The following is a 27,681-nucleotide window of genomic DNA, read 5'->3' on the forward strand; positions in this document are numbered from 1 at the left end:
GCTGCACCAACTTATATTCCCACCCACAGTGTAGAATTTACCTCTTCCTTTTAACATTTCTGGCTTTTATGATGTACGTATTGGAACAGTTATATATGTAGATAAATAATAGTCATATATAGGACTATGTGTTCAAAATTTTCTACTGGAGTGTGCAATCAGAATTGTTGTGGAGATGACCAACCTAGACCATTGCAGTTTGTCACCATGCCTTCGGTCTAACTTCCCCACTATTCTGTTATTCATTATGAGTTAATACAAGTAATGTGTTCAGAATAAACTAAGCACTACCTAAGTGTCAACTATTATTATCCTGTCCCCAAACTTAACATTCTGCCACCTTTTAGATCCTCATAATCATGCATCTGGCCTTTTTATTTAAAAGTCTTTAATAAATAAGTCAGTTCTCATATTAGGATTCTCAGGGTTAGCTCCCTGGCTCCTGGCCTGCTTTGCCAAGTCTTTGTGAGCACAGGCTGACACCCTGGGCTCTGGCTAGAGGAGAAAGATCGCTGTGGTCTAGCACCGTAACAAGATGCGGTCACTCTGCTTCCAGCCTCTCCCTTGATTTCTTCCCATAACACATGTCACTTCCCTAAATCACACAACTGATTATGCCACTGCCTGGTGTGAGAGAACTTGTGGACTTTAGACTGTCTATAAGGTCCACATTCCCCTGGGAGAATGAGGAGACTAAAATATGTTGGAAGGTTGCTACCTAGGATTTGTAGAGTTTTGTGTTCTGCTGTATTTGCTGAGAAAAGGAAGGGAGGAAGAACAGCATAGTGTTAAGGCTTCAGAGGCAGATGACATGGATTCAAACCCGTCCCTCTCATGTGTGATCATGGGTAAACTGCTTCCTATCTCCATGACTCAGTTTTCTTATATGTAAAAGGGCGTAATGATACTTGCCCCGTAGGGTTGTAAGGTAACATATATTTTTCTAGGGAACCAATAGGTTCTTAATAAATGGTAGCACTTATTAAAAAAATTGAAGTATAGTTGATTTACAGTGTGTCTTAGTGTCTGATGTATAGCAAAGTGATTCAGATATTTTTTTTATATATATATATATGTATATTCTTTTTCAGACTATTTTCCTTTATGGTTTATTACAGGATATTGAATATAGTTCCCTGTGCTATATAGTAGGACCTTGTCGTTTATCTGTTTTATGTATAGTAGTGTTTATCTGCTAATCCCAAACTCCTAATTTATCCCTCCCCCACCCCCTTTCCCCTTTGGTAACCGTAAGTTTGTTTTGTATGTCTGTGAATCTGTTTCTGTTTTGTAAATAAGTTCATTTGCATCATATTTTAGATTCCACATATAAGTGATATCATATGATATTTGTCTTTCTCTGTCTGACTTCACTTAGTATGATAATCTCTAGGTCCATCCATGTTGCTGCAAATGGCACTATTTCATTCTTTTTTATGGCTGAGTAATATTCTATTGTATATATATATCACATCGTTTTAAAATTTTTATTTTACATTGGAGCATATTTGATTAACAATGTTGTGTTAGTTTCAGGTGTACAGCAAAGCGATTCAGTTATACATGTATCTATTCTTTTTCAAATTCTTTTCCCATTTAGGTTATTACAGAATATTGAGCAGCGTTCCCTGTGCTATATAGTAGGTCCTTGTTGGTTATCTTTTTTATTTTTAAATTAATTTGTATTGGAGTATAGTTGATTTATAATGTTGTACCAGTTTCTGCTGCACAGCAAAGCAAACCAGCTATACACATACATACATCCACTCTTTTTTAGATTCTTTTCCCATATAGGTCAGTACAGAGTATTATGTAGAGTTCCCTGTGCTAAACAGTAGGTCCCTATTAGTTATCTATTTTATATATAGTAGTGTATATATGTCAATCCCAATCTTCCAATTTATCCTCCCACCTTACCCCCTTGGTAACCATAAGTTTATTTTCTATATCAGTGACTCTATTTCTGTTTTGTAAATAAGTTCGTTTGTACCATTTTTTTAGATTCCACATGTAAGCGCTATCACATGCTATTTGTCTTTCTCTGTTGGTTATCTGTTTTAAATATAGCAGTGTGTACATGTCAATCCCAAACTCCCAGTCTATACCTCCCCCCACCCTTCCCCCACTGGTAACCATAAGTTTGTTCTCTAAGTCTGGGAGTCTGTTTCTGTTTTGTAAATAAGCTCAGTTGTATCATTGTTTTTAGATCCCACATATAAGCGATATCATATCTTTGTCTGACTTACTTCACTCAGTATGACAACCTCTAGGTCCATCCATGTAGCTGCAAATGATGTTATTTCAGTCTTTTTTATGGCTGAGTAATATTCCACTGTGTGTGTATGTGTGTGTGTGTGTGTGTGTACACACACACACATCTTCTTTATCCATTCATCTGTTGATGGACATTTAGGTTGTTTCCATGTCTTGGCTATTGTATTGATAAATAGTGCTGTTAAGAATGTGCACATATCTTTTTGAACTATGATTTTCTCCAGATATATGCCCAGGAGTGGGATTGCTGAATCATATGGTAACTCCATTTTTAGTTTTTTAAGGTTTTCCATAGTGGCTGCACCAGTTTATTGAATACATTCCCAACTGGTAGCACTTTTATTTGCAACATTTTCACACCTTTCGAAAGTCTTCACTAAGGGATATTTAACACATCCTACTTAGAGAAGACTTTTTGAAAGAATTGACAACTAAGCTGGGAGCTGACATAAATAGGAGTGCTGCAGGCTCTGACAACAAAGCGTAGTGTGACATGGCTGGAGTAGAGGCAGAACTGGGAGGGAGAGATGAGGCTGGAGAGCTAGGACAGAGTCAGGGAAAGAATATCTTCTGTTTTTTTGTGATACTGCAAAGTTTTAACTTCCACTCAATTGCAACCAACTTTATTTTCATAAAATAACACATGCAAAGACCACTCCATACAACACTCAGAAAACTAAAGCAGCACCTTTATTTTATACACACAAACAGTATAAAATGTTTATGTAAGAGCTGTGTTTGTTTACAATATATTATATTGCTTCAAGCCAATGCCGAAAGTTCATACATTATATTCCCTATTTTATTGTGTTTACAATATATTATATCGTTTAATGCCACTACCACAGTGTTGTTTCTTTCTCTCTCTTTTTTTTTCAATACTGAATTCTCTGGAATCATGGTAAGGTCAAAATATATTGTATTGTGAGTTTAGAAATAAGGGGAATTTAAAAAATGTGACAAATGTCTAAATACATGACAATATAATTTGAAATGCTATAACTTCTGCACTTTTATAACTGCTTCATCCAGACCCTTGTGATTTATGCATTTTTGTTCCGTTTATCTTCTCTAATGTTGCCCAGCCCCTCGACATCATGAATGCATTGTACTTTTGGAAATTATCTGCCAACTACACACTGAAAAGACAAAAATTTAACCTGAACAACTTACATAACATAAAATCGGTCCCAAAGCACTGAAACAAGAAAATCTATACCATTACGCTACAGATGTACTTAGAAAACTTAAAAGGCAGAGTAAATATCAGCTTGGTGATTTATAATGAAGCTAATAAAATTCAGGCCAGTATTCTTAACTGTAATGAACATTATTTGAACATTCGACACATGAAAGGTTAACAAAGGCTATGAACTTGGTGTAACTTAAAACGTTTCAGATGCCGGAGTTCACCAGATGTAATTGGATTCAGGTGGGTCCTGCCGTTCCTCGGCCTTTTTAAGTGAAGGCGTGTGCTGCCTGAGCCCGGCGCCTGCTGGCCTCAGGGCATGCGTGAGGCTGGCTCCGTACCCTGCAAAATTATTCACAGCTTGAAAGAAAAGAAACTACAAAAACAGGCTCTTCAGATTCATTATTAATCATTCAAATGAAATCCATTTTCCCTTTTCAACCCAGAGTGAAAGACCACAGCAATCACAAAAAGCTACCTGAATGAAGAGATGTTACAGGTTCAAGATCTCTGTTGAAAGAAACCCATTTTACTAACTCCGTCAAATCTGGCTTCCACTGACTCTCTGATTCACTATGTATTTTGGCCATGCAGATACTCTTGATGCAAACTTTGGATGAATGTGATTGAATGGAAGGATGTTCTCCACCCAAGAGTTGGTAAGGATCTAGCACTGAGGTCTCAATAGCAGGGATGCTTCTGCAGAGGACTTGGTCATTGATTCTTTCACTGCCTTGTAAAACCAGACTCCATTACGTTGATCTAGTTCAATGTAATAACCCCCATTCTTCATATAGATCACATGATTATGCGTGGCTATTGCATTTACACAAAATAGGAATTTTATAAGAATTAAGGACTCCAGTACACATGTTAGAGAAAGGTTATGATTTGAACTGACTCCTTATCAATGGGGATTTGTGAGTTTCGGTGAAGGTGGGCATCTATCGATAGCATTTCCAGCTCATTATAAGTGGAGTGTAACACTGAGTTACACAACTTGAAGCCTCTTTTCTTATTACTTGTGAACTTCTGGAGATGCTTCTGGGCACTGACTCACTTCTACTGCTTTCCTAAAACTGATCCAAAACAGCAATCACACTTTAAAAATCTGCCTCCATCTTCCTGTGCATTAGAGTCAAGTTTGGCATTTCATTTGTTCCTTGTGGTTTTTTCTAAAATTTATTTTAATTAATTAACTAATTAGGCTGTGCTGGGTCTTCGTTGCTGTGCACGGGCTTTCTCTAGTTGCGGTGAGCGGGGGCTACTCTTGGTTGCACACAGGCCTCTCATTGCGGTGGCTTCTCTTGTTGCAGAGCACGGGCTCTAGGTGCATGGGCTTCAGTAGTTGTGGCACGTGGGCTCAGTAGTTGTGGCTCGCAGGCTCTAGAGCGCAGGCTCAGTAGTTGTGGCGCACGGGCTTAGTTGCTCTGCAGCACATGGGATCTTCCCGGACCAGGGCTCAAACCCGTGTCCCCTGTACTAGCAGGCGGATTCTTAACCACTGCGCCACCAGGGACGTCCCTTCCTTGTGGTTTTTAAATGCAAGCATGGGGGGGACTTCCCTGGTGGTCCAGTGGCTAAGACTCCACACTCCCAATGCAGGGGCCCAGGTTCGATCCCTGGCCAGGGAACTAGATCCCACATGCTGCAAAGAAGACCTGGTGCAGCCAAATAAATAAATAAATGCAAGCATGCCATTAAGTAACCACTGAGAACAGAATACTTTGTTCCTGAATGTGTCTCTTTGAATTGTCGGTATGCAGGCTAGTAGCTCATGGCGCAGCCAAAACAATGAGCCAACAATTCGCTGGAGTAAATCCCTACCCTGCTGCTCACCCCGCAACCCATGAAGCCCACACCTCCCTGGTGAGGGGAGCCTAAGCTGGGGAGTCTGTCTCCAGTATCCTCCTCCCAAGCAGGAATGTCTGGGTGTCTGGGTGCCTGGGACCTCTCAGCATGTCACCCTGCTGGGGGTCTGTTCTTAGCAGAACTCTGTGCCTCAGGGCTTCCTTGTCCCCTCCCGTTAATCAACATAAACCTCATTCTTTCAGCCTGATTCTCTCAGCCAATGTACAGAATGGCTGGGTGGCCTCTCCTAGAAAACACGTTTGCATTTGAATCAAACACCAAGGCATCTTCTTGACATGCAGTGCCTGGATCTGAAGGAGCAATGGATGACAAAAGCTTTCAGCAAGTGGGAGTGCTATTTGGTGGCTGGCAGACCTGTCAGAATTGCTCATCTAAACTACATGCATGAGGGCCCCTAACTTGCCTTCTTCCTAGAAGAGCGACCGGGTGTAACAGCAGGAACAGTGCCTCTTGTACTCCCCTCCCATCATCGTTGGTGGTCACCAGGCCCCAAATGCGAGTCCCAGAAGACCTTTGTAATTGAGTCCTGGGACGTATGGTCTCACTTCAGGTCATCCCTAGGCCCAAGGACTTCTGGAAACTTACTCTGATTTGGGGACAAACGGCACAGTTTCTATCCTGAGTTAAAGGTGGCGTAAAGGGTTTGGTTTAACTCTTTTCCAAAACGGCTCCAGAAATGGTTAGTTTTCTATAGGTCTTTTACTCCCACGAAGGTCCCCCCCACCCAGTATGTCCTAACAGGGATACCATTCAATCATTCCCACCTCGGTAAAGGAACGCTTTTCCAGAGGAGCTCCACTTCTTGTTAAGCTATGCCCACCTGAAGCCAATTCAGTCTACCATCCAGCCAATTCGGTGGGTGCAAAAGAGTCAAATCAATGGCTTAGCCTAGACCAGACACCGGTATACTTTAAAATAAACAAATAAACGTGTATACCTACACATAAATGGTATATGTACATATCAGAATAATATAATGTGAGTTATAAAATATGCACGAAAATTAGAAATTAGAGATTGAGATATATAACTATATATGCATATAAAATTTATACATAAATGTAATAAAAGGATATAAAAAATGTTTTCAAACTATATTTTCCCTCAGCACCCAGCTGATCATTCCACACTCACTGGGCTACATGCATCACCCTTTGGAGACCACTGATTTAGAAAAACATCTGATGTGAAAGGGATCTGTTCAATTTGTGTACATTATTTTGGAGACACAACCTGGATGTCTGTTAATCAAGGGAGCTGTATGACTGAATGAAGCCTTTCTTTCCTCAAAGGAAAGTGGCCAGTGGGCCCATACTCAGGAGACTGCGTTCAAGCTGCAGGATGAACCTGCAGAAACTGCATTATTTATTTCCTTCACTTGCTGATTGTCCCTCCCTCTTGAACCTGGGTGCTACCAGGAAGGGCCTTTTCTGTCTGTTCACGGGTATGTCTCCAGTGCCTGGATTCATGCCTAGCATATCAATCAAAACGGAATGATTGAATTTAGCAACTTTCATTTTGTGTATAAAATAGGTCAGTGGTTTATTAGCCTATAGCTAGTTCATTTTTGGTACTCAATAAATTTGAAAAAAACACAACTCCATGATAACATCTCTCCCGTACTTCACAGACCTTTACCGTCCCACAAAAGAACCCATTTAAAGCATACCATAACCCATACAGTTTAAAGATTTTACAGAGCAGAACTCTTCATGTTCTATATGCTGACCGATCAATCCTGAATGATAAAATCAGAACCATGTAGATACCGATCTACATTTGATTTAAAATCTTACTCATTTCTATCACAGTTAACATACCGTATTACCAAATCACCACGTAGTACTAATTCAGCCTGGAAGATATTTGTGGTGTTATTTTACAGTGATGCTTTCTTTCCTCTTTATACTCTAAAGCTTAGGCTCTACAGTTTAGAGAGTACCGGGTGGGGCGGGGTGTGGCATGCAGAGAAGCACGGGGGAGAATAGGCAGTGGAGGAGAAGTTGCTTTCCTGAAAAGGAAAGCAGGGCTGAGTTAGGCTTGTCCATCCGCCTTTGGAGCCAGGAAACAGACATGCAAAAGGCTGGCTCCCCAGACGGCTCGCACTCACTTTTATTGCAGTGTCTTCCATGCCAGCCTTCCTGACATTGGCATTTGTTGGGTTCGTGGCAGGTTCCGTGTGTACCGCAGCCAGGCTCGCAGACAGCTAGAGTCAAAGGAGACAGAATGTTTCCTGAGCTTTCATTTGTCAACAGAATTACGCAGCTGCTTTTCCTGCAGTTCTTTAGAATGTGTTAGTTTTGGCTTCATCCCTTAATTTTTTTTTTTCTTTCTTTCTTTCTGAGTCAATCTCCAGCTAGAAGTCAGTTTTGGACTTTTTGAAACAGTCCTGAGAGTAATCTTAAACTAGACTTGGTGCTTCTCATTCACAATAGATGCTCAGGAGGACTTTGAAACTGCTGGGCGATGGAAGTTCATCTTCCTTAAGAAAACTCCTGAGTTAAAAAGTTTGGTTGTGTGTGCGAATGTGTCTAAGGTTTTTTTACGTGCATGGATTTCATACAACGTCTTTGGTCCACTTCAAGGAAACATACGTCAGTGAAGAAAGGTTAACTGTGATGCCCGAGCGACATGCAGTAGGTACAGAAGTCATGAAGAGAGGAGAGACTCCTACTAGTTTAATTATCCTGTAACACAAGATCGACTATGTGTTCGGGGTACTTACGCTTTGAACAGAGGTCTCCTTGGTAACCTTTGGAGCACTTGCATTTACTTTTGCCAATGCATTTACCTCCATTTCGACAGGGCTGCGGGCATTTGCCTGAAATAGAGAAGAATGCAAATAAGCAAGGAACTCTGTGCTTCATTCAGAGGCAATTACATTTTTTCCAGAGGAACTGCAAGGCTTTGAGAGGATCAGGCCTTTTAAGTAGCAGTTATTTCCACTTATTTCTGATCTACCCTGGCTTTGTTACTGTTTGAGTCTCGTTTCTGGAACAAACAGGCTAGTCTTCTTACTTATGATTCTGGATACGTATCTTCTACAATGAAGATGTTCAAATGTATTTATATTACTTTAAAAAAAAAGAATAATGTTTTAACTGATTCATAAATGCTTGTAATTTAAGGTATACTAAAAATGAAGATAGGAATGACGCCCTAACTGATCTTTTCTGAGTTCTGATTTTTCTATGTCACTTTTTCTGAAAGCAGGCCTATACCTGGACATGATGACTTCTGTCTTAGCCTCGGATTCTCCAGAAAGCAGGGCCTGCGTGCAGAGTTTATTTGGGAAGTGGTCCTAGGGGTCAGGAATGGGGGGTGGGGAGAGTAAAACGGCGAAGGAGGGAAAGCCAACGCAAAAGCATAATATGTTTGTGGGTTGGTCATCACTATGGGCAACTGGGCTCTATCCTGCAGCATCTTTCTGAGGAGCCAGGTAGACTGACTGCACCTTCAAGGTGACTGAAGGAAGGAAGAGGGCAGCATTTATCCATCTGTACTTGTCTCCCACTGATCAAAGGTCACCCCATGGAATAACTTGCTGCGTTCCCATTCTGTGACTGTGTGAGTGCAGATTCTATTTTTTTTTTTAGTACTCAGGAGTCTCTGGGTGGAAAGCAAGAGAAGTGTGACACAGCTAAGGTGCAGTTAGGCTATGTCTGTGCAAAATAGGTCATAGCAGTGGCTGGAGTGAAAGGCTGGCTGAGAAGGATATGAGGTGGGGCACAAAAGGGGCCTGATTCCACACCTGTGCATTTTTCTGGAATGTCTTAGATCCTAATGATACATCATTCTTTCTTTTATCTCTGTGCCAAATGAGTATTGCTAGTCTTTTCACAGATCTTTGAATCACAGGATTTTAGAGCTGGAATAGGGCCTTAGATGTAAGAATTATATAATATTCTTCTTTTCTCTTACTTTTGAAGCTATTTATTCTCCCTCTGCAATCTAGAATTTGCCATCCTAAGGGTGGAGTTTTTTTCCAGGCAAACATTATGCTTGACAAACATAGAGTGAATCCCATATGAAAGTAATTTTGCTAAAAACACTTTCTTCTCTTTTTATTTCTCCAAAAATGACTTTCTTCATATATAAATCAACCAAAGCAGCATTTAGTCATTGTGGAGATAATAGAGACATAATATTGAGATGTTAGAATCTCTCAAGAACCTGGAATGCCATTAGACCTGTAGGTTCTTCTGATGCAGGGATGTTCTAGAAACATGTATTAAAACAATCTTAATATTAGAATGCCACCTTTTTACTGACCATTAAAAATCCAAAAGTATACTTTTTGATAGGTTTGGATACAAATAATAGCATTTACTATTTGGTCAAGATCCCAACTCTAATTTAAGGAAAGGAATACCTAATTCTGAATTTCCATTTGCATCAAAGAAACATCTGTCCCCATCATATGCACAAAATTGGATCATATCACAGTACTCTGCAATGCACTGGGTTTTTTCAAGTAAGCAAGATGTGGGACAATAACTATATGGCAGAAAAGATGGAGGAGTTATTGTGAAATACTTGGTGAGCCCAAGTTTCCCCATATTCTATGAAATGTGAACTTGGTATCCAGGGACAATGCAGAGAATGACTGATGGAGAGAATCTTTTCAGTGACTCCAAGGACCTTTTTGTTTTCTTGGCAAGAGGGAAGTGAGGACCCTTAGGATCACTGCAGCCAGGAAGGAGGAGGACGTTCTCTCCCAGTTATCTCACCACAGAAATATGATTGCCGGTGATGGTTAGAAGGCCATTCCTAGATCAAACCTCATGGAGCCAAAACATCATGAAGAGATGATTGTTTAAAATTACAAATTCTGTAAGTGTCTGTAACATTGACTTCCTTTTCCTGAAAATATTTTGCAACCAATCTATCCACTGGACAGTGGTAAACTGAGTCAACTTGAGCGATTACACATTTTTACCCAAATGAGACTAAATATTGCCTGAAGACAAACAGATTTGACTAATTCTAAACAATTTGAATTTTAACTCTAACCAGTGAGAACAGTGAGATAAGGTATTGACAAAATAAAGGTATTAAACTTCCTCTGCCCATCAGATTGTGAGGTAACTTAAATTTGTGACTATCCTTCACATAGAGAAAAAGATAAAAATAGTTTACAATAAGCGCCAATAACTGTCATCTCTGGGTCTTAGAATTATGAGTGATTTTTAATTATTTTATCCAATATTCTAATTTTTTATGGAGAGCATTTTATACAGATAAGTTTTATAATAATAAGAACCCATTAAGGTATTAAGAAAACATTTATAGTACAGTATAAATAATTTGGTCTTTTTAACTGACGGCTCATTAAAGATTCTTGTAAAGTCTGTGAACCTTAAAGAACAAGATAAACATAGGTACATACATCTAGATACTTCTAACCATGGTCTTATTTGTTAAACTGCAAGTATATCTCACAGCCAAGTCAGAGTGAAGTTTGAGAAGATATCAATTCTGATAGAGGCCAGGAGAAATGAAAATATAAATAGCATCAGAATACATATTTCATTAAAAAAACAGACAATAACAGGTGTTGGTAAGGATATGGAGAAATTGGAAGCTTTGTACGTTGCTGGTGGGAATGTAAAATGGCACAGCCACTTTGGAAAACAGTTCAGCAGTTCCTCAAAAAATTAAAGAGTTAACATGTGGTCTAGCAATTTTACTCCTAGGTATATACCCAAGAGAACTGAAAATACGTTCACACAAAAACTTGTACACAAACGTTTGTAGCAGCACTATTATTCGTTGAGTCCTAAAGTGGGAACAGCCCAAATGCCCATCAACTGATGAATGGATAAACAAAATGTGGTTGGTATATCCACACAATGCAATGTTATTTAGCAAGTAAAAGGAAGTAATGATATATGCTACAACGTAGGTGAACCTCGAAAACGTGCTAAGTGAAAGAAGTCAGACATAAAAGACCATATATTGGATGATTCTATTTATATGAACTGTCTAGAATAGGCAAATCTAAAGAGACAGGAAGTGGATTAGTGGATTCCAGGGGCTTGGGGAGAGGCAATGAGGAGTGACTGCCGATCGGTACAGGGTTTCTCTGGGGGATGATGACATGTTCTGGAATTAGAGAGAAGAGATGCTGCACAATTTCGTGACTATATTCAATTATATACTTTAAAATGGTGAATTTTACGGTATGTGAGTTGTATCTCAATTTAAAGATAGGATACATAATTCAACTTTTTGTCTCTATTACACTAGAGGCACTTTTCAACTCAAGACCCATTTAAATTTTTTCCTGGTAATTTGGTTCCTGTAATAGAAACAAAAAATTTCCTAAAAGGATTTGAGTGTAACTTGTGATGGGGATAATCAGGAGCTTTCAAAAGGCCCACATTTTTGGTGCAGTTAAAAAAAAAAAAAAGAATAGAAAACAGTTTCTGTCAATGGAAAGGTCATAAACCTAAGGGCATGAAACAGATATCTACATGAAGAGAAATGAACCCATGAACGAAGATTCATAAACATGAACCAACTAAATATGCGAAGTTTGAGAGTAAGTATGGGAAGAAAAGTGAGGGGAGTGAGCTCAGAGATATCTTTATCAGGGCAGGAAGAGCAGAAACCACATCCTGACGATTAATTACATTACATGTCCTATGGAAACCGTAGAGGTACTTCATTTGAACTCTATAAAAAACCGTCACTTCAGCTACTACTTATTAAACTACACAAACCCACAAATAAATTAGAAGTTGAAAGTTAAAATAGGAAGTCAGTATTATTGAATTCTGAACCCAGTACAACTTCAGAAACTACGGCTGTACCAAACACAGTGGGTGTTTTATGGATACAATACAGCTGGAGGTGAAAATGCCACATTCCAGAACTTCCAGAAAGGCGGGGACACAGCCCCTTTAGCAGATGTGCTCCCTCACACTCCTTTTGCGCCTTCCTGAGCGGGGCTTCGGTGGTATCTGTCTTCTGGGTCATAGAGTAATTGAGAGTGGGGCTGGCTCATTTCTGAGTTGAGCAGAGAGCTTTCAGTGATGTGACTGGGAGGTGACAGGGCCAGGGCAAGCGGTTTGGTATCCTGATTCCCAAAACAATGACTACCTACCACATTCCACCGTTACATTTTTTTCTTTGTACCAAAGCGTGACAAACATCTAGTGAAGGCATAATGTGCACTGATTTTAAGTTTATGGCTCAACTCTTTCTTTTTTTTTTTTTTACATAAATACTCATGAGACACTTCCTCAATCAAGATATAGAGCATTTCTGGCACCCCATAAAGTTCCTCTGTGCCCCCCAATCACTATTCTTGTTTCTATGATCATCCATTACTTCTGCCTGTTCTTGAACTTCATAAAAATGGCAGCATGCACTTTCTTGTGTCTAGCTTTTACTTAGCATAACGTCTGTGCAATTCATTCATGTTGTTGCGTGTGCTATTAGGTTTTTGTCTGTTTGTTTTTATTGCTCTGCACCTTTTTTCCCCATCTTTTTTCTTGAGTGAGTCTATCCTTTTCTCTGAGATAAGTCACGAGGCTCCGTCTGGTTAGGAAATGTGGCAGTGAGTGCCAGAGGAGAAACTCTATATGCCTGCAGGTAGGTGAACAAATTCCAGCTGTCCTAAAGCTCTGATCTACATTTCCAGGCTGAAACTATGGGCTCTGCACAATGATAAGGGGATAAAAATCACTAGCAAGAGACAACGCAACATGGTGAATAACTCGAACCCAGATAACTGAGTCAGAGAGCATTGGCTCTGAGTCACCTGTGCTGAGCTATGTCACTCTTTGCCCACCTTTAGCCAAAACAGATGGCGGCTCAATCTAGTAAAAAGAAACCACTGGCCTGAGTCCTTAGACAAGGTATTCATTGTCTCTGGGCTTCAGATTCCTCATCAATAAAATGAAGGGGTTAGATGGAGCTTCTAAGTTTCCCCCCTCCCCCGAAAAAAGACAATGCAGGTCGATACTCACTTATTTCACACTGTTCCCCCTCAAGTCCTGGAGGGCAAATACACTTTCCAGGGTAGAAACAGGTCCCTCCGTTAAAGCAGGTGGCTGAGCAGTTTGCTGTTAGGATGAAAACAGGGTATTGCATTAGATAGTAGCTTAAATCTAACAACAACAACATTTCATTAAGGCTAAGTGATTCTTCTTAGGCATCTGCTACTTGCCCATTTACTTATTTAACAAAACAAGCCACTTTACACATACAGGACTTGTAAGCAATTGCTTGACCATTTGCAGATTCCAGCAACACACACATTACATAGGGCCCACCTCTAGGGGTTTACTTCTTAGTGAAAAAAGGCATCATGTGTAAAAAAAAAAAAAAAAAAAAATCTTTTTTATTTTCTTATAAATATCTATGCTCTTAAAGGAGAAGAACTCTATGAACCCAAGAAAATATTTTTTAAGATGAGGGAAGAGTAAAAGGAGAAAACTTTCTTTGGAATAGACAAAAGGGAGAGAAGTCATAAGTACTGGGATCAGACAAAGGAGAAAGCAACTTCTTTTCTGAATAAGAGGAACAGAGATGCATCTTATATAACAGGAATTTTTTAAAAATAGACTTTTTTGACATTTGCAGGAAGGAGTAATTATATTTAGGAAAAGACAGACGGTTGCCCCTTGCGGGTCCCACAGGCAGGGAAGTGGTGGCAGTATGAGCTGGAGGGATGAAGAATGTGGGTATATTATTGTGGGAGTCCAATTAACTATATTTTCCAGGTAATAATCATACCGTTTGTGATTCATACTAAACCCTCTCTCTTAGAGTCAGCTTCTGAAATTTCACTGCTCACTGGCACCTAAAATGGAGGACAGAAATGGGGACGGGGGAGAGCAAATATCTAAAAATAGACAAGTTGGCTCATTCTGTAAAGGAGATGAAAATAAGAACTCGATTCTCAGCTATTCCAGTTTTATGGCCTATTTGTTCTTGTCCTATATAAAACAGGCCAGAGTTGGCTATAGATGAACGAAAGCTGGAATAAGCTTTCAGTAAGAAAATCAGAAAGGAAATCCAAAAGTTCTAAGTGTATGCTTTCTTTGTGGAAAAGAAGTCCAGCTGGAATATTCTATGAATATCATGCTTCTTAAATGATAAAGCTTTTTGTTAAAAATCAGAAGTACCTCTCAGCTTAAGGCCATGCTGTACTTGCTTTGGCAAAATCAAGCCTTCTGATGTAGAGGGGAGCAAAAGCTTTGGGGTACAGAATTTAGGATTTAGGAGAATCAGCTCTTGGACTTCCTCTTTGCTACTTGCTGCTAGTATTGTTAGGGCTGGACAGTTTTTTTTTTTTTTAATTGTGGAATGTTTCACGAATATGCATGTCATCCTTATGCAGGGGCCATGCTAACCTTCTCTGTATCATTCCAATTTTAGTATATGTGCTGCTGAAGCGAGCACAAGACTTGTTTTTGTAAGCGTGTCCTGTTTCTCCTGGGGATAATGAGAAGAGATGAGAAAACATCAGGACCTGTGTCCACTTGGCTGGAGCCCTCTGGGCACTGTCCCGTACTATGTGTAGAATGCAGTGAACCTGGGAGTATAATCAAAAGTTACAGAATATGACAAAGCTGATTACTGAATTTGGCCACACCCTTAGTATTTGCATAATACTTTACCATCTGGACCAAGCTTCTCTACATTTCTGTTGTGCCATGATTCTTTTTTTTTTTTTTTTTTTTGCGGTACGCGGGCCTCTCACTATTGTGGCCTCTCCCGTTGTGGAGCACAGGCTCCGGACGCGCAGGCTCAATGGCCATGGCTCACGGGCCCAGCCACTCCGCGGCATGTGGGATCTTCCTGGACCGGGGCATGAACCCGTGTCCCCTGCATCAGCAGGCGGACTCTCAGCCATTGCGCCACCAGGGAAGCCCATGCCATGATTCTTGACTCAGAAAATGAGCCAGAGACACCAAGTAACTTTCACTGGGGCTGAGGGTTTGCTAGGCCAGTGTTTAAGTACTCAACTGTTAAAGTTTGCAACAGATGTCCCAAGAGCCAATAAAAGTTAATCTTTAGTGTTTCTTCAAATATGTAGGGCTAAGGTCTAGCTCCGTTCCAGTAATTAAACCATTTTTCAGAAACTCTACACTCCCTCCTGGTTAATAAATGCATCTTTTTGTTGAGGGAGTAAAAAACATTAGTTTTTAATGTTCCCAGATCTCTGGGGAAACCAAGTGGAATTTCAACAGACTTTCCAAAAGAATAAAAAAAAGTTACTGGAGTCTAACAAGTAAGAAAATCTTTCATCTGAAAGGTAAAGTATTACAAATGTAGAAGAAACCGGAATACACATAGATCTTTCCCTTCAACAGGGACCATGCAGCATTTGTGACACCCTAGCGTAAGAAAAACATTACAATTGACAGCCCACCGTGCAAATACACCAATAACAGCCTCATCTACTCACAAACGGTCTTTCTAAACCTGATAATACATTCATTCTTCATCCAAATCTCTGAAGGCTTTGCTCTATTTCCTAATAGTTTTGAGATAATATGAGTTTAATTCTGCTTCAAGAATGAACTTCTGCCCAGGTTTGAAGTAGCAGAGATGCTGAAGGCTACATTCAGACAAAGGCAAAGAAGCTTCACAAGAAAGAGTTTTATTCACTGGCTGTTATTATGAGTGTCATTAGTGCTTAATCCTTATGAACATAAAACTTTAAAATTATTTTCACTCCAGTGCTATAGTTTTAGAAGATCACTTACAACTAAAAGGTAGAGATGCTCTCACACATGATCTCATTTAGCATAGAGGTGGGGGGACCAGGGGTCAATGGCTTAATTTCCAGTTTAGAGTTGGGAAAAGCATCGCCCACAGAGATGAGGTTCTCTGCCCAGAAGCAGTCACTGGTAGAGGAACTAAGATGTGAAACAGGTAGCCTGAGTGGCAACATGGTACAGTGGAGGGTGTGAATTTCGGCCAAGCTTCTCAAGCTCTATAAACCTCATTTTGCTTAGCTGAGATTGAGATGGAGGATGCGTTACATATCTCAAAAGATTGTTGAGAGTAAAGTTAGGTAATTGTATGAAGGTACTTTGTATATCATAAAATAACAGACAACCATAAATGACTATTCTGACTCATATTAAGGGCTCTTTCCTTTAGCTTTTCCTTCTTTTTTTAAAAGCTGCTCAATCTTAACTGGTGCTATCTGCATTATCACTAAAGAGACACTTCTCTAAAATAACACATCATTTTATTTTGAGGCAAGTAGTTATTTAAAAGAAACAGTGCCCTACTCATGCAATTAGCATTTTGGACACAAGGATAATTTCATAAAATACATACACTTTAAGGATATAATTTAATTTCTTTCCATAAAAGATGTGAACTGGGCAAAATAGGTAGGTGTCCTGTAAAGAGTATGAATCATTCGGTACTATTTTAGAGCCACATTTGAATCTACTTTTGGAGAGTAAAATCTGGCTGTGATGCAGCATCATAGGAAGGAGGGTCCTGATCTCTCAGGGATGTGATATGTGAGCACAGAATTAAATTCGGGATCAGTGAACTTCTAGGTCAGGCAATTCGGAAAAGACTGTTTGATTTCAGTCTTTGAAGCTCACCCATAAAACTAATTTGGGACATACCAAAACCCCAATGGGGAAGGAGAAGTTAATTGTTCACAAAAATCCATGCTCCCCTCCCATGAAGTTGTCATTGAGAGATGGTTGTCCAACCAGGGATGACATTTGTCCTGCCTGCATCCAGGTAGGATCATGGAGCTAATTCCTATCCATGGAATAGGTGTTGAAGTTTTGTAGGTCACTTCTGAGCTTTTGTTTTGTTTTTTGTTTGTTTTTTAAGCAGTACCTACTCCAGTCTGTCTTTCTCTGCTTATTGGCTGGATCTGGAGAGCTCCAAAGCTCTAGGCAGAACCACTGATGGAAGGCACCTGGGACCCTAAATCACTGCATGGCGAAGAACTGCCCTGCCCACTGACCAAGTATTCCTGCCCTGGAGCATTCTGTGAGCAAATGTAAACTTGTACTGTGTTAAGCTACAATAAAATTTGGGGTTAAAGTTATAGCAGCCAACTGAGCCGGCGCAGCATAACTACTAGCCCGCACGCGCCTAGAGCCCATGCTCCGGAACAAGACAAGCCACTGCAATGAGAAGCCTGCACACAGCAATGAAGAGAGCCCCCGCTCACCACAACTAGAGAAAGCCTGTGCACAGCAATGAAGACACAATGCAGCAATAAATAAATTTACATTAAAAAAACAACAACAAGAAAGTTATAGCAGCTGGTGAAGTGATACATCCTATTTACAGAGCTGTTATGAAGAGTGATGCTATAGTAAATATACGTCTTTTAATCAGACATTTAAAAAGTAAAAAGAACCTTGTTCTTAGAAAGTTACCTTTATCACAATTGACTCCATAGAATCCAGGTGGACAGATGCAGAAACCGGGAGTAACACAAAGCCCGCCGTTCATGCATCGTGGTGTACAAAGGGCTAACGGGGAGAGAGAATTCTGATTAAGACCAAATAGGGTTTTGCGAGCAGGACCATTTTGGAAATGTCAATAATACAACAGGTCTGTATTTTCAAGCTTTGTAGTTGACATTAAAGTAGTCACTCTTTAGAGATACAAGTTTGCTATATTAAAAATTAGTTTTATGCAGTAAATAAGGCTATTTTTCAACCAATTTCATAGAAGAGGATTAAAATTTGCCCAGAATCATTATGTTAACTAAGATGTGGTCTTCTTAAGACTGTAAATATTTTTTCTTGCCTTATTTCCTCAATCTTCCAATTTCAAAATCAATCAGTGCAGATGAAGGTCAGGACAAGATGGCAGAGTAGGACCTTGACCTCACCTTCTCTCACAAGCACACCAAAATCACAACTAAGTGCTAAACAATCATCGATAAAAAGACTGGAACCTACCAAAAAAGATATTCTACATCCAGAGACATAAAGAAGAAACCACAACGAGACAGTAGTAAGAGCACACTCGTGATATAATCAAATCCCATAGCCCTCAGGTGTGTGACCCATAAACAAGAATAGTTATATTGCAGAAGTTCTCCCACAGGAGTGAGAGTTCTGAGTCCCACATCAGGCTCCCCAGCCTGGAGGTCTGACATTGGGAAGAGGAACCCCCAGAGCAGTTGGTTTTGAAGGCCAGCGGGGCTTGAATGCAGGAGCTCCACAGGACTGGGGGAAACAGACACTCCACTCTTGGAGGGTGCACACCAGGTCTTGTGTAACTGGGACCCAGGGCAAAAGTAATGACTTCATAGGAGCCTGGGCCAGACTCATCTAGTTTTGAAGGGTCTCCAAGGGTGGGGGGCAGCTGTGGCTCACTCCAGGGACAAGGACACTGGTGGCAGAGGTATCGGAGAGAATTCATTGGTATGAGCTCTCCTGGAGGCCGACACTTTGCCACCAAGACCTGGCCCCACCCAATGGCCTGTAGGCTCCAGTGCTGGGACACCTCAGGCCAAACAACAAACAGGGTAGGAACACAGCCCCACCCATCAGCAGACAGGCTGCCTAAAGACTTCCTGAGCCCACAGCCACCTCGAGACATACCCCTTAACATGGTCCTCCCCAACACAGGGCCAAGACCCAGCTGCACTCACCAGTGAGCTTCCCACCAGGAAGCCTACACAAGCCTCTAGACCAGCCTCACCCACCAGGGGGCAGACACCAGAAGCAAGAATACTATGATCCAGCAGGCTGCAGAACTGAGTCCACAAACACAGGTCAGAATCTACCAGCTGGTCCCTGGCCCCTGGGCAATGAGAGGGGAGTGTACTTCTGGGACACACAGGACATCCCCTACAGAGGGCCATTTCTCCAAGGTCAAGAAACGTAACTAACCTACCACATACATAAAAATTCAAATAGAAGTTTAGACAAAATGTGATGGCAGAAGAATATATTCCAGACAAAAGAACAAGATATAACCCCAGAAGACCAACTAAGTGGAGATAGGCAATCTACCCAAGAAAGAGTTCAGAGTAATGATCGTAAAGATGATCCAAGAACTCAGGAAAACAATGGATGCACAGAGCAAGAAGTTACAAGAGTTTTTAACAAAGAGTTCAAAAATACAAAAAACAACCACACAGTTGAAGAATACAATAATTGAAATGAAAAAATACACTAGAAAGAATCAACAGCAGAATGAATGAGGCAGAAGAAGGTACAAGTAAGCTGGAAGACAGAGTGGTGGAAATCACTGCTGTGGAACAGAATAAAGAAAAAAGAATGAAAAGAAATGAGGACAGTTTAAGAGACCTCTGGGACCATACCAAATGCACCAGTATTTGCATTATATGGGTCCCAGAAGGAGAAAAGAGAGAGAAAAGGCCTGAGAAAATATTTGAAGAGATAATAGCTGAAAAATTCCCCAACATGGGAAAGGAAGCAGTCACCCAACTCCAGAAAGTGCAGAGAGATCCATACAGGATTAAACCAAGGAGGAACACACCAAGACATCTACTAATCAAATTGACAAAAATTAAAGATAAAGATAAAATATTAAAAGCAACAAGGGAAAAGTGATAAATAACAAAGAAGGGAATCCCCATAAGGTTATCAACTGATTTTTCAGCAGAAATTCTGCAGGCCAGAAGAAAGTAGCATGGTATATTTAAAGTGATGAAAGGGAAAAACCTACAACCAAGAATACTCTACCTAGCAAGGCTCTCATTCAGATTTGATGGAGAAATTAAAAGCTTTACAGACAAGCAAAACCTAAAAGAATTCAGCAGCACCAAATTAGCTTTACAACAAATGCTAAAGGAACTTCTCTAGGTGGAAAAGAAAAGGCCACAACTAGAAATAAGAAAATTATGAAATGGGAAAGATAACAGTAAAGGCAAACATACAGTAAAGGTAGGAAATCATCTGCACACAAATACAATATCAAAACCAGCAATCGTGAGAACAGGAGAGTACAAATGCAGGATATTAGAAATGCATTTGAAATTAAGAGATCAGTAACTTAAAACAACAGTGTATATGTATAGACTGATATATCATGGTAAAACCTCATGGTAACTGCAAACCAAAAATCTATAATATATATACACACAAAAAAGAAAAAGGAATCCAAACACAACACTGAAGATAGTCATCAAATCACAAGAGAAGAGAACAAAAGAGGAAAGGAAGAAAAAAGACCTACAAAAACAAATCCAAAACAGTTAACAAAATGGCAATAGGAACATACATATTGATAATTACCTTAAGTGTAAATAGATTAAATGCTCCAACCAAAAGACACAGACTGGCTAAATGGATACAAAAACAAGACCTGTGTATATGCTGTCTGTAAAAGACCCACTTCAGATCTAGAAACACATACAGACTGAAAGTGAGGAGATGGAAAAAGGTATTGCATGCAAATGGAAGTCAAAAGAAAGCTGGAGTAGCAATACTCATATTAGACAAAATAGACTTTAAAATAAAGACTGTTGCAAGAGATAAAGAAGGACACTATATAATGAGCAAGGGATCAATCCAAGAAGAAGATAATAACAATTGTAAATATATATGCACCCAACATAAGAGCACCTCAATAATAAGGCAAACATTAACAGACATAAATGGAGAAATTGATAGTAACACAGTAATAGTGGAGGATTTTAACACCCCACTTACATCAATGGACAGATCATCCAGACAAAAAATCAATAAGGAAACACAGGTCTCAAATGACACATTAGACCAGATGGACTTAATTGATATTTATAAAGCATTCCATCTGAAAGCCTCAGAATACACATTCTTTTCAAGTACACATGAACATTCTCCAGGATAGATCACATACTGGGTCACAAATCAAGCCTCAGTAAATATAAGAAAACTGAAATCATATCAAGCATCTTTTCTGACCACAATGCATGAGATTAGAAATCAACTAGAAGAAGAAAACTGCAAAAAACACATGCTATTAAATAACCAATAGATCCCTGAAAAAATCAAAGAGGAAATCAAAAAATACCTAGAGACAAATGAAAATGGAAACACGATGATCCAAATGCTATGGGATGCAGCAAAAGCAGCTCTAAGAGTGAAGTTTATAACGATACAAGCTTACCTCAGGAAACAAGAAAAATCTCAAATAAACAACCTAACATTACACCTAAAGCAACTAGAGAAAGAAGAACAAATAAAACCCAAAGTTAGTAGAAGGAAAGAAATCATAAAGATCAGAGCAGAAATAATGAAATAGAGACAAAACAATAAAAAAATCAATAAAACTAAAAGCTGGTTCTTTGAAAAGATGAATATAATTGATAAGCCTTTAGCCAGACTCATCAAGAAAAAAAGGGAGAGGGCCCAAATCAATAAAAGTAGAAATGAAAAAGGAGAAGTTACAACTGACACCGCAAATACAAAAGACCATAAGAGACTAAGCAACTATATGCCAATAAAATGGACAACCTAGAAGACATGGACAAATTCTTAGAAAGGTACAATCTCCCAAGACTGAACCAAGAAGAAACAGAAAATATGAACAGACCAATTACCAGTACTGAAATTGAATCTGTGATGCAAAAGCTCCAAACAAACAAAAGTCCAGGACCTGACGGCTTCACAGCCGTTAGACATTTAGAGAAGAGTTAACACCTATCCTTCTGAAGCTATTCCAAAAAATTACAGAGAAAGGATCACTCCAAAACTCATTCTATGTGCCCACCATCACCCTGATACCAAAACCAGACAAAGATACCACACACACAAAAAAAATTAGAGGCCAATATCACTGATGAACATAGACGCTAAAATCCTCAACAAAATACAAACAAACTGAATCCAACGATACATTAAAAGGATCATACCCAGTGATCAAGTGGGATTTACCCCAGTCATGCAAGGATTTTTCAATATCTGCAAATCAATCTGTGTGATACACCACATTAACAAATTGAAGAATAACAATCACATGATCATCTCAGTAGATGCAGAAAAAGCTTTTGATAAAATTCAACATCCATTTATTATAAAAACTCTCCAGAAAGTGGGCATAGAAGGAACATACCTCAACATAATACAAGCCATATATGACAAATGCACAACTAACATCATACTCAACAGTGCAAAGCTGAAAGCATTTCCTCTAAGATCAGGAAGAAGACAAGGATGTGTATTCTTGCCACTTTTATTCAACATAATTTTGGAAGTCCTAACCACAGCAATCAGAGAAGAAAAAGAAATAAAAGTGATCCAAATTGGAAAAGAAGTAGTAAAACTGTCACTGTTTGCAGATGACATGATGCTATATATAGAAAATCCTCAAGATGCTACCAGAAAACTACTCAGCTCATCAATGAATTCAGTAAATTTACAGGATACAAAATTAATACACAGAAATCCGTTGCATTTCTATACACTAACAACGAAAGATCAGAAAGAGAAATTAAGGAAATTAAGGAAACAATCCTACTTACCATCGCATCAAAAGGAATGAAATACCTAGTAATTAACCTACCTAAGGAGGCAGAAGACCTGTACTCTGAAAACTATAAGATGCTGATGAAAGAAACTGAAGATGACCCAAACAGATGGAAAGATGTACTGTGTTCTTGGGTTGGAAGAATCAATATTGTTAAAATGACCATACTACCCAAGGCAATCTACAAATTCAATGTCATCCCTGTCAAATCACGAATGGCATTTTTCACAGAACTAGAGCAAAAATTTTAAAATATGTATGGAAACACAAAAGATCCCAAATAGCCAAAGCAATCTTGAGAAAGAAAAATGGAGCTGGAGGAATCAGGTTCCCTGGCTTCAGACTATACTACAAACCTACAGTAATCAAAACAGTATGGTACTGGCACAAAAACAGACACATAGATCAATGGAACAGGATGGAAAGCCCAGAAATAAATCCATGTACCTGTGGTCAATTCATCTCTGACAAGGGAGGAAATACTATACAATGGAGAAAAGACTGTCTCTTCAATAAGTGGTGCTGGGAAAACTGGACAGCTACATGTAAAAGAATGAAATTAGAACATTCTCTAACACCATACACCAAAAACGCTCAAAATGTTATAAAGACCTAAATGTAAGACCAGATACTATAATACTCGTAGAGGAAGACATAGGCAGAACACTCTTTGAGATAAATTGCAGCAATATCTTTTTACATCCATCCCCTAGAGTAATGGAAATTAAAAAATAAACAAATGGGACCTAATTAAACTTAAAAGCTTTTGCACAGCAAAGGAACCCATAAACAAGACGAAAAGACAACCCTGAGAATGGGAGAAAATATTTTCAAACAAAGCAACTGACAAAGGATTAATCTCCAAAATATACAAGCAGCTCAATAACAAAAAAACAAACAACCCAATCAAAAAATGGGCAGAAGACCTAAATAGACATTTCTCCAAAGAAGACATACAGATGGCCAAGAGGCACATGAAAAGCTACTCAACATCACTAATTATTAGAGAAATGCAAATCAGAACTACAATGAGGTACCACCTCACACTGGTCAGAATGGCCATCATCAAAAATTCTACAAATAATAAATGCTGGAGAGGGTGTGGAGAAAAAGGAACCCTCCTACACTGTTGGTGGGAATGTAAATTGCACCCAATGTTCATTGCAGCACTATTTACAATAGCCAAGACATGGAAGTAACTTAAATGTGCATCGACAGATGAATGGATAAAGAAGATGTGAGACAGATAGATACACACACACAGACACAGACACACACACACACACACACAATGGAATATTAGCCATAAAAAGAATAAAATAATGCCATTTGCAGCAACATGGATGGACCTAGGGATAATCATACTAAATGAAGTGAGCTAGACAGACAAATATCATATGATACCACTTATATTTGGAATCTAAAAAAAAAAGATACAAATGAACTTATATACAAAACAGAAAAAGACCCACAGGCATAGAAAGCAAACTTATGGTTACCAAAGGAGAAAGGGAAGGTGGGGGAGGGATAAATTAGGAGGTTGGGATTAACAGATACACACACTACTAGATAATCAAGGACCTACTGTATAGCACAGAGAACTATACTCAATATTTTGTAATAACCTATATGGGAAAAGAATCTGAAAACAATATATATATATATAACTGAATGACTTTGTTGTACACCTGAAACTAACACTGCTGTAAACCAACTATATTTCAATTAAGAAAATAAAATAAAGAAAAAAATCAATGCAGACAAGAAAAAAATCTATTTTTTGAAGATGAAAAATATTTTGCTTATTCTGGTCAAATAAGCTCAGTATATGTGAGCTTGTGGTTTAGACACATTTGTGGTTAATAAACATTTTCATGTTCATCTCTTTTTTCATATAGCTTTCTTAGTAGTAATTTCACCAAAATATATATATTTACTACACAAATGATTTTCATCCTTTTTTTTTTTTTTTTTTTTTTTTTTTTTTGCCTAGAGCACCTTCATAACTCAGGTGTAGACTTAATTGTGAAACAAGCTACTTTTAATTGGAGTAGATACTTTCAAGTCACTCATAATACTAGCTTTTTAAAACCAACTTTAGTGGAGGGAAAAAAACTCAAAACTTTCATAAGATTATGCTAAAGCATAGTATATATAATAGTGAATTGCGGAGGGGGGTGGAAGAGAGTGAAAGTGGCCACAAAGAATGTAGACATTGTGCCAGTTTTCTGCTCCTGTCACCACATACTGGATTTAACAGAAAACCACTCCTAGAAGAATACTTTCCAATAGCTTTGCTGTGGCTTTTTAAGACTGCACAAATCCTTATAATGTGACCAGAAAAATAATTTCAGGTGATGTGTTAAAAATACATGTGGGGCTCCTGTGTAACACCCATTTCATTAGGAAGCAAGCAGGGAAGCTGGCTGTCTCTGTTCTTACCTTTCTCACAGTGAGGTCCATAGAATCCGTCAGGACACTGGCAGACCCGTCTTTCATTACAAAAGCCTCCATTTCGGCACCCTCCTGGGCACTCAGCTTCACCAAAGAGAAACAAGGTTTATACAGACAGCTTTCAGATCATGTTGAGTGAATTACAGGGGCATGAAGAGGCTAACGGTCACTTTTTCCCCAGCACACCAATTATCATAATTTATCGAATACCAGTACTTCCACTTCATTCTCTCTACACTGCCTGTACTCCACTAAGTCTTCATGAGATACTGCCTCTCAATCCTACTTCCAACAGTAGGGAGCTCGTGGAAGAAGGCAAAGCGAGCTTATGTTCTGCCTTCCTCCCACCCATCAATCTACTGCATTTCCTTAAATTCACACTGAAACAGAATGATGGATATTGCCCTCAATATTCATTTTCAGAGGGGGGAACAGCCTTTTGGTACATCTTTAGGGCACTGAAAGCCTCCAGAGCTTAAATTCTGTGTTGGAAGAGCTTGTATCAGGATGGGAAAGGAGACAGCATGGGAAAGCCTTCATGCTTAACTGGGAATCCGGGCTGTGATGGAGAGGTGCCTTTGCCTGGCAGAGGTCACTGGCGTGATCTTTGGAAGTCAAAAGCACCAAGCTTTCAGCAGAGCGTGTGGTTTGCAGTAGTTGCTGGTGATGACTGGAACCCTTGCTATGAAGGTGGGGACTCCCAAAGATTGTGTTGGAGGAGGGAAAGAAGAGAGGTGGAAGACAGGGCGTTTTGAAGGGTACTGGAGTTCCTAAACTTGTGAGTGCGGTCAAAGCAGACAAAGTCTGTCTTAGTACTATTAGCGGACCCTGCGTTTACCCCTCCTCCCACTGGTGTGGTTTTAATTATACAAAATAATTATCTAGCTAGCTAGCTACAATTTTTGGCCCAAATCACACCTGGAAGCCTTACGAGCCTTCTCTGGAATCACCATCACTGATTACCTTGTTGACATGTTTTAAAGAAGATGGCATTTTGAGGTGTCTGCAGGATGGTGTTGCCTTCAGAATTCATTACAATCACATTCACTTCAAACGCTGCCACTCCATCTTGTTTGCCGAGACATGGAAAACCAACTTGAACAACTAAAGAAAAAGAAGGTATGGAGAAACAGTTTATGTAGTTGATCCCATTTCTACAGAAATCTTGGTAAGAGAGACAAAGAACAAAGCAAAAATGTTCACATTTTGTTATCAGACATGCTTGTATCTCCACTAGAGTACGGACTGTATTTTGATTATCTGGGCATTCTCCACAGAACGTGTACATCATGCTGAGTGGAGAATTAATGACCCTCATTAATTTGTACCCTACTAATAGGAAACTGGGGATATTTTGTTCATAGTCTGAACTTGTACCATCTTGAAAAAAAAGATGGTAAAATGTTCTCTAAGAAGTAAAGGTGCAAATAGGTAGCATAGATTAATTAGGAGAAGAAACTTTGTGAACACCTTCACCAGCCTCCATATAATTCAAAAAGAGCTAAAAGTCAGCACTGCAGAATCTATTAAATAAAGCCCTATAAGCAACACCCCACTGGTTTACTTTTACTATGTATGCTTGAAAGTGACAAAATATCTTCTTTGGAAATGTTCTACAACTCAGACTAGACCCCAATCATTGGACTGAGTTAATAAATGTAATATTTTCTCAGGCTATTTGTTAATACTGAGAAGTGTCCATATCTTGGGGATCTAGAAGAGAGTTTTCTGTGATGAAGTAATCTCACAATAGACATATCTAATGGTTTAGGTTCCTAAAGAGGAGACACTTCTTTTTAGTGAAACTGATGATCACTTGGGGTATGTAGGTGTAGACTAAGCAGAGAGTGGGAACTAATAGTGTTGCTGTACAGAGACGGCGAGGAGTTGTCCACAACTTCAGCTGTGAAATACTCACAAATCATTGGGTGGAAATTGGCTCAAGTCATTGGCTGAGAGGCCGATTTCATAAATTTCTGAAATCCACTGGATTATCCTAAACATATCCACTGGAGAAGACTGATCTAGCTGATCCACTAGACTCCAGTTCTTCCTTATGAATAGAACAAATATTGCTAAGAGGTATACATATGAAATTCTGTTTCATTTTGTTTCTGTATGGCAGGTTATGGTTACTGCCAAGCTTGGGAAAATCGTACCATGCCAAGAAAAATCCTTTCCCTTCAGAGTTTTCATAAACCTTTCCCCTAGTTGTACAAGAAGAAGTTAGCTAGAAATTAGAGTGCTCTTTTCCATAATGCACTGCACACCAGTTGGTCATACAATCTTCTTAATGTGCTTGGCAACCAGAAACCACTCTCAAGGCTTTGGCATTGTCAGTGTTCATTACTGTGCTCTTCTCCAAATAACACGGGTTTCCAGTTCTCCTGAATCTTGAGATCTGAGCATTGTAAATAATTAAATGATGAAAAAAACCCAGATATTTTAACAGA

At 39.3% G+C, this 27,681-nt stretch overlaps 1 protein-coding gene and 1 non-coding gene across 3 annotated transcripts in view; both read right to left on the reverse strand.

Moving 5' to 3' along the window:
- Window positions 1-2,945: 2,945 nt before the first annotated feature.
- Window positions 2,946-27,681, reverse strand: part of WIF1 (WNT inhibitory factor 1) — an 87,417-nt gene continuing 62,681 nt past the window's right edge. The window contains exons 4-10 of one of the 2 annotated variants that reach the window (XM_067697238.1): window positions 26,192-26,332; window positions 25,217-25,312; window positions 17,719-17,814; window positions 13,312-13,407; window positions 8,061-8,156; window positions 7,446-7,541; window positions 2,946-3,805 (exon numbers count right to left, since the gene is read on the reverse strand). In XM_067697238.1, coding sequence (XP_067553339.1) covers window positions 3,684-3,805; window positions 7,446-7,541; window positions 8,061-8,156; window positions 13,312-13,407; window positions 17,719-17,814; window positions 25,217-25,312; window positions 26,192-26,332 — 743 coding nt within the window. In that variant the 3' untranslated portion in view covers window positions 2,946-3,683. The other variant, XM_067697239.1, reaches the window with a different exon arrangement.
- On the reverse strand, window positions 14,643-14,749 carry LOC137203101 (U6 spliceosomal RNA). The gene has a single exon (XR_010932931.1). It is a non-coding gene; the product is annotated as a U6 spliceosomal RNA (small nuclear RNA).

Source organism: Pseudorca crassidens, chromosome 11 (genome assembly GCF_039906515.1).
Source record: "Pseudorca crassidens isolate mPseCra1 chromosome 11, mPseCra1.hap1, whole genome shotgun sequence".
Taxonomy (NCBI): domain Eukaryota; kingdom Metazoa; phylum Chordata; class Mammalia; order Artiodactyla; family Delphinidae; genus Pseudorca; species Pseudorca crassidens.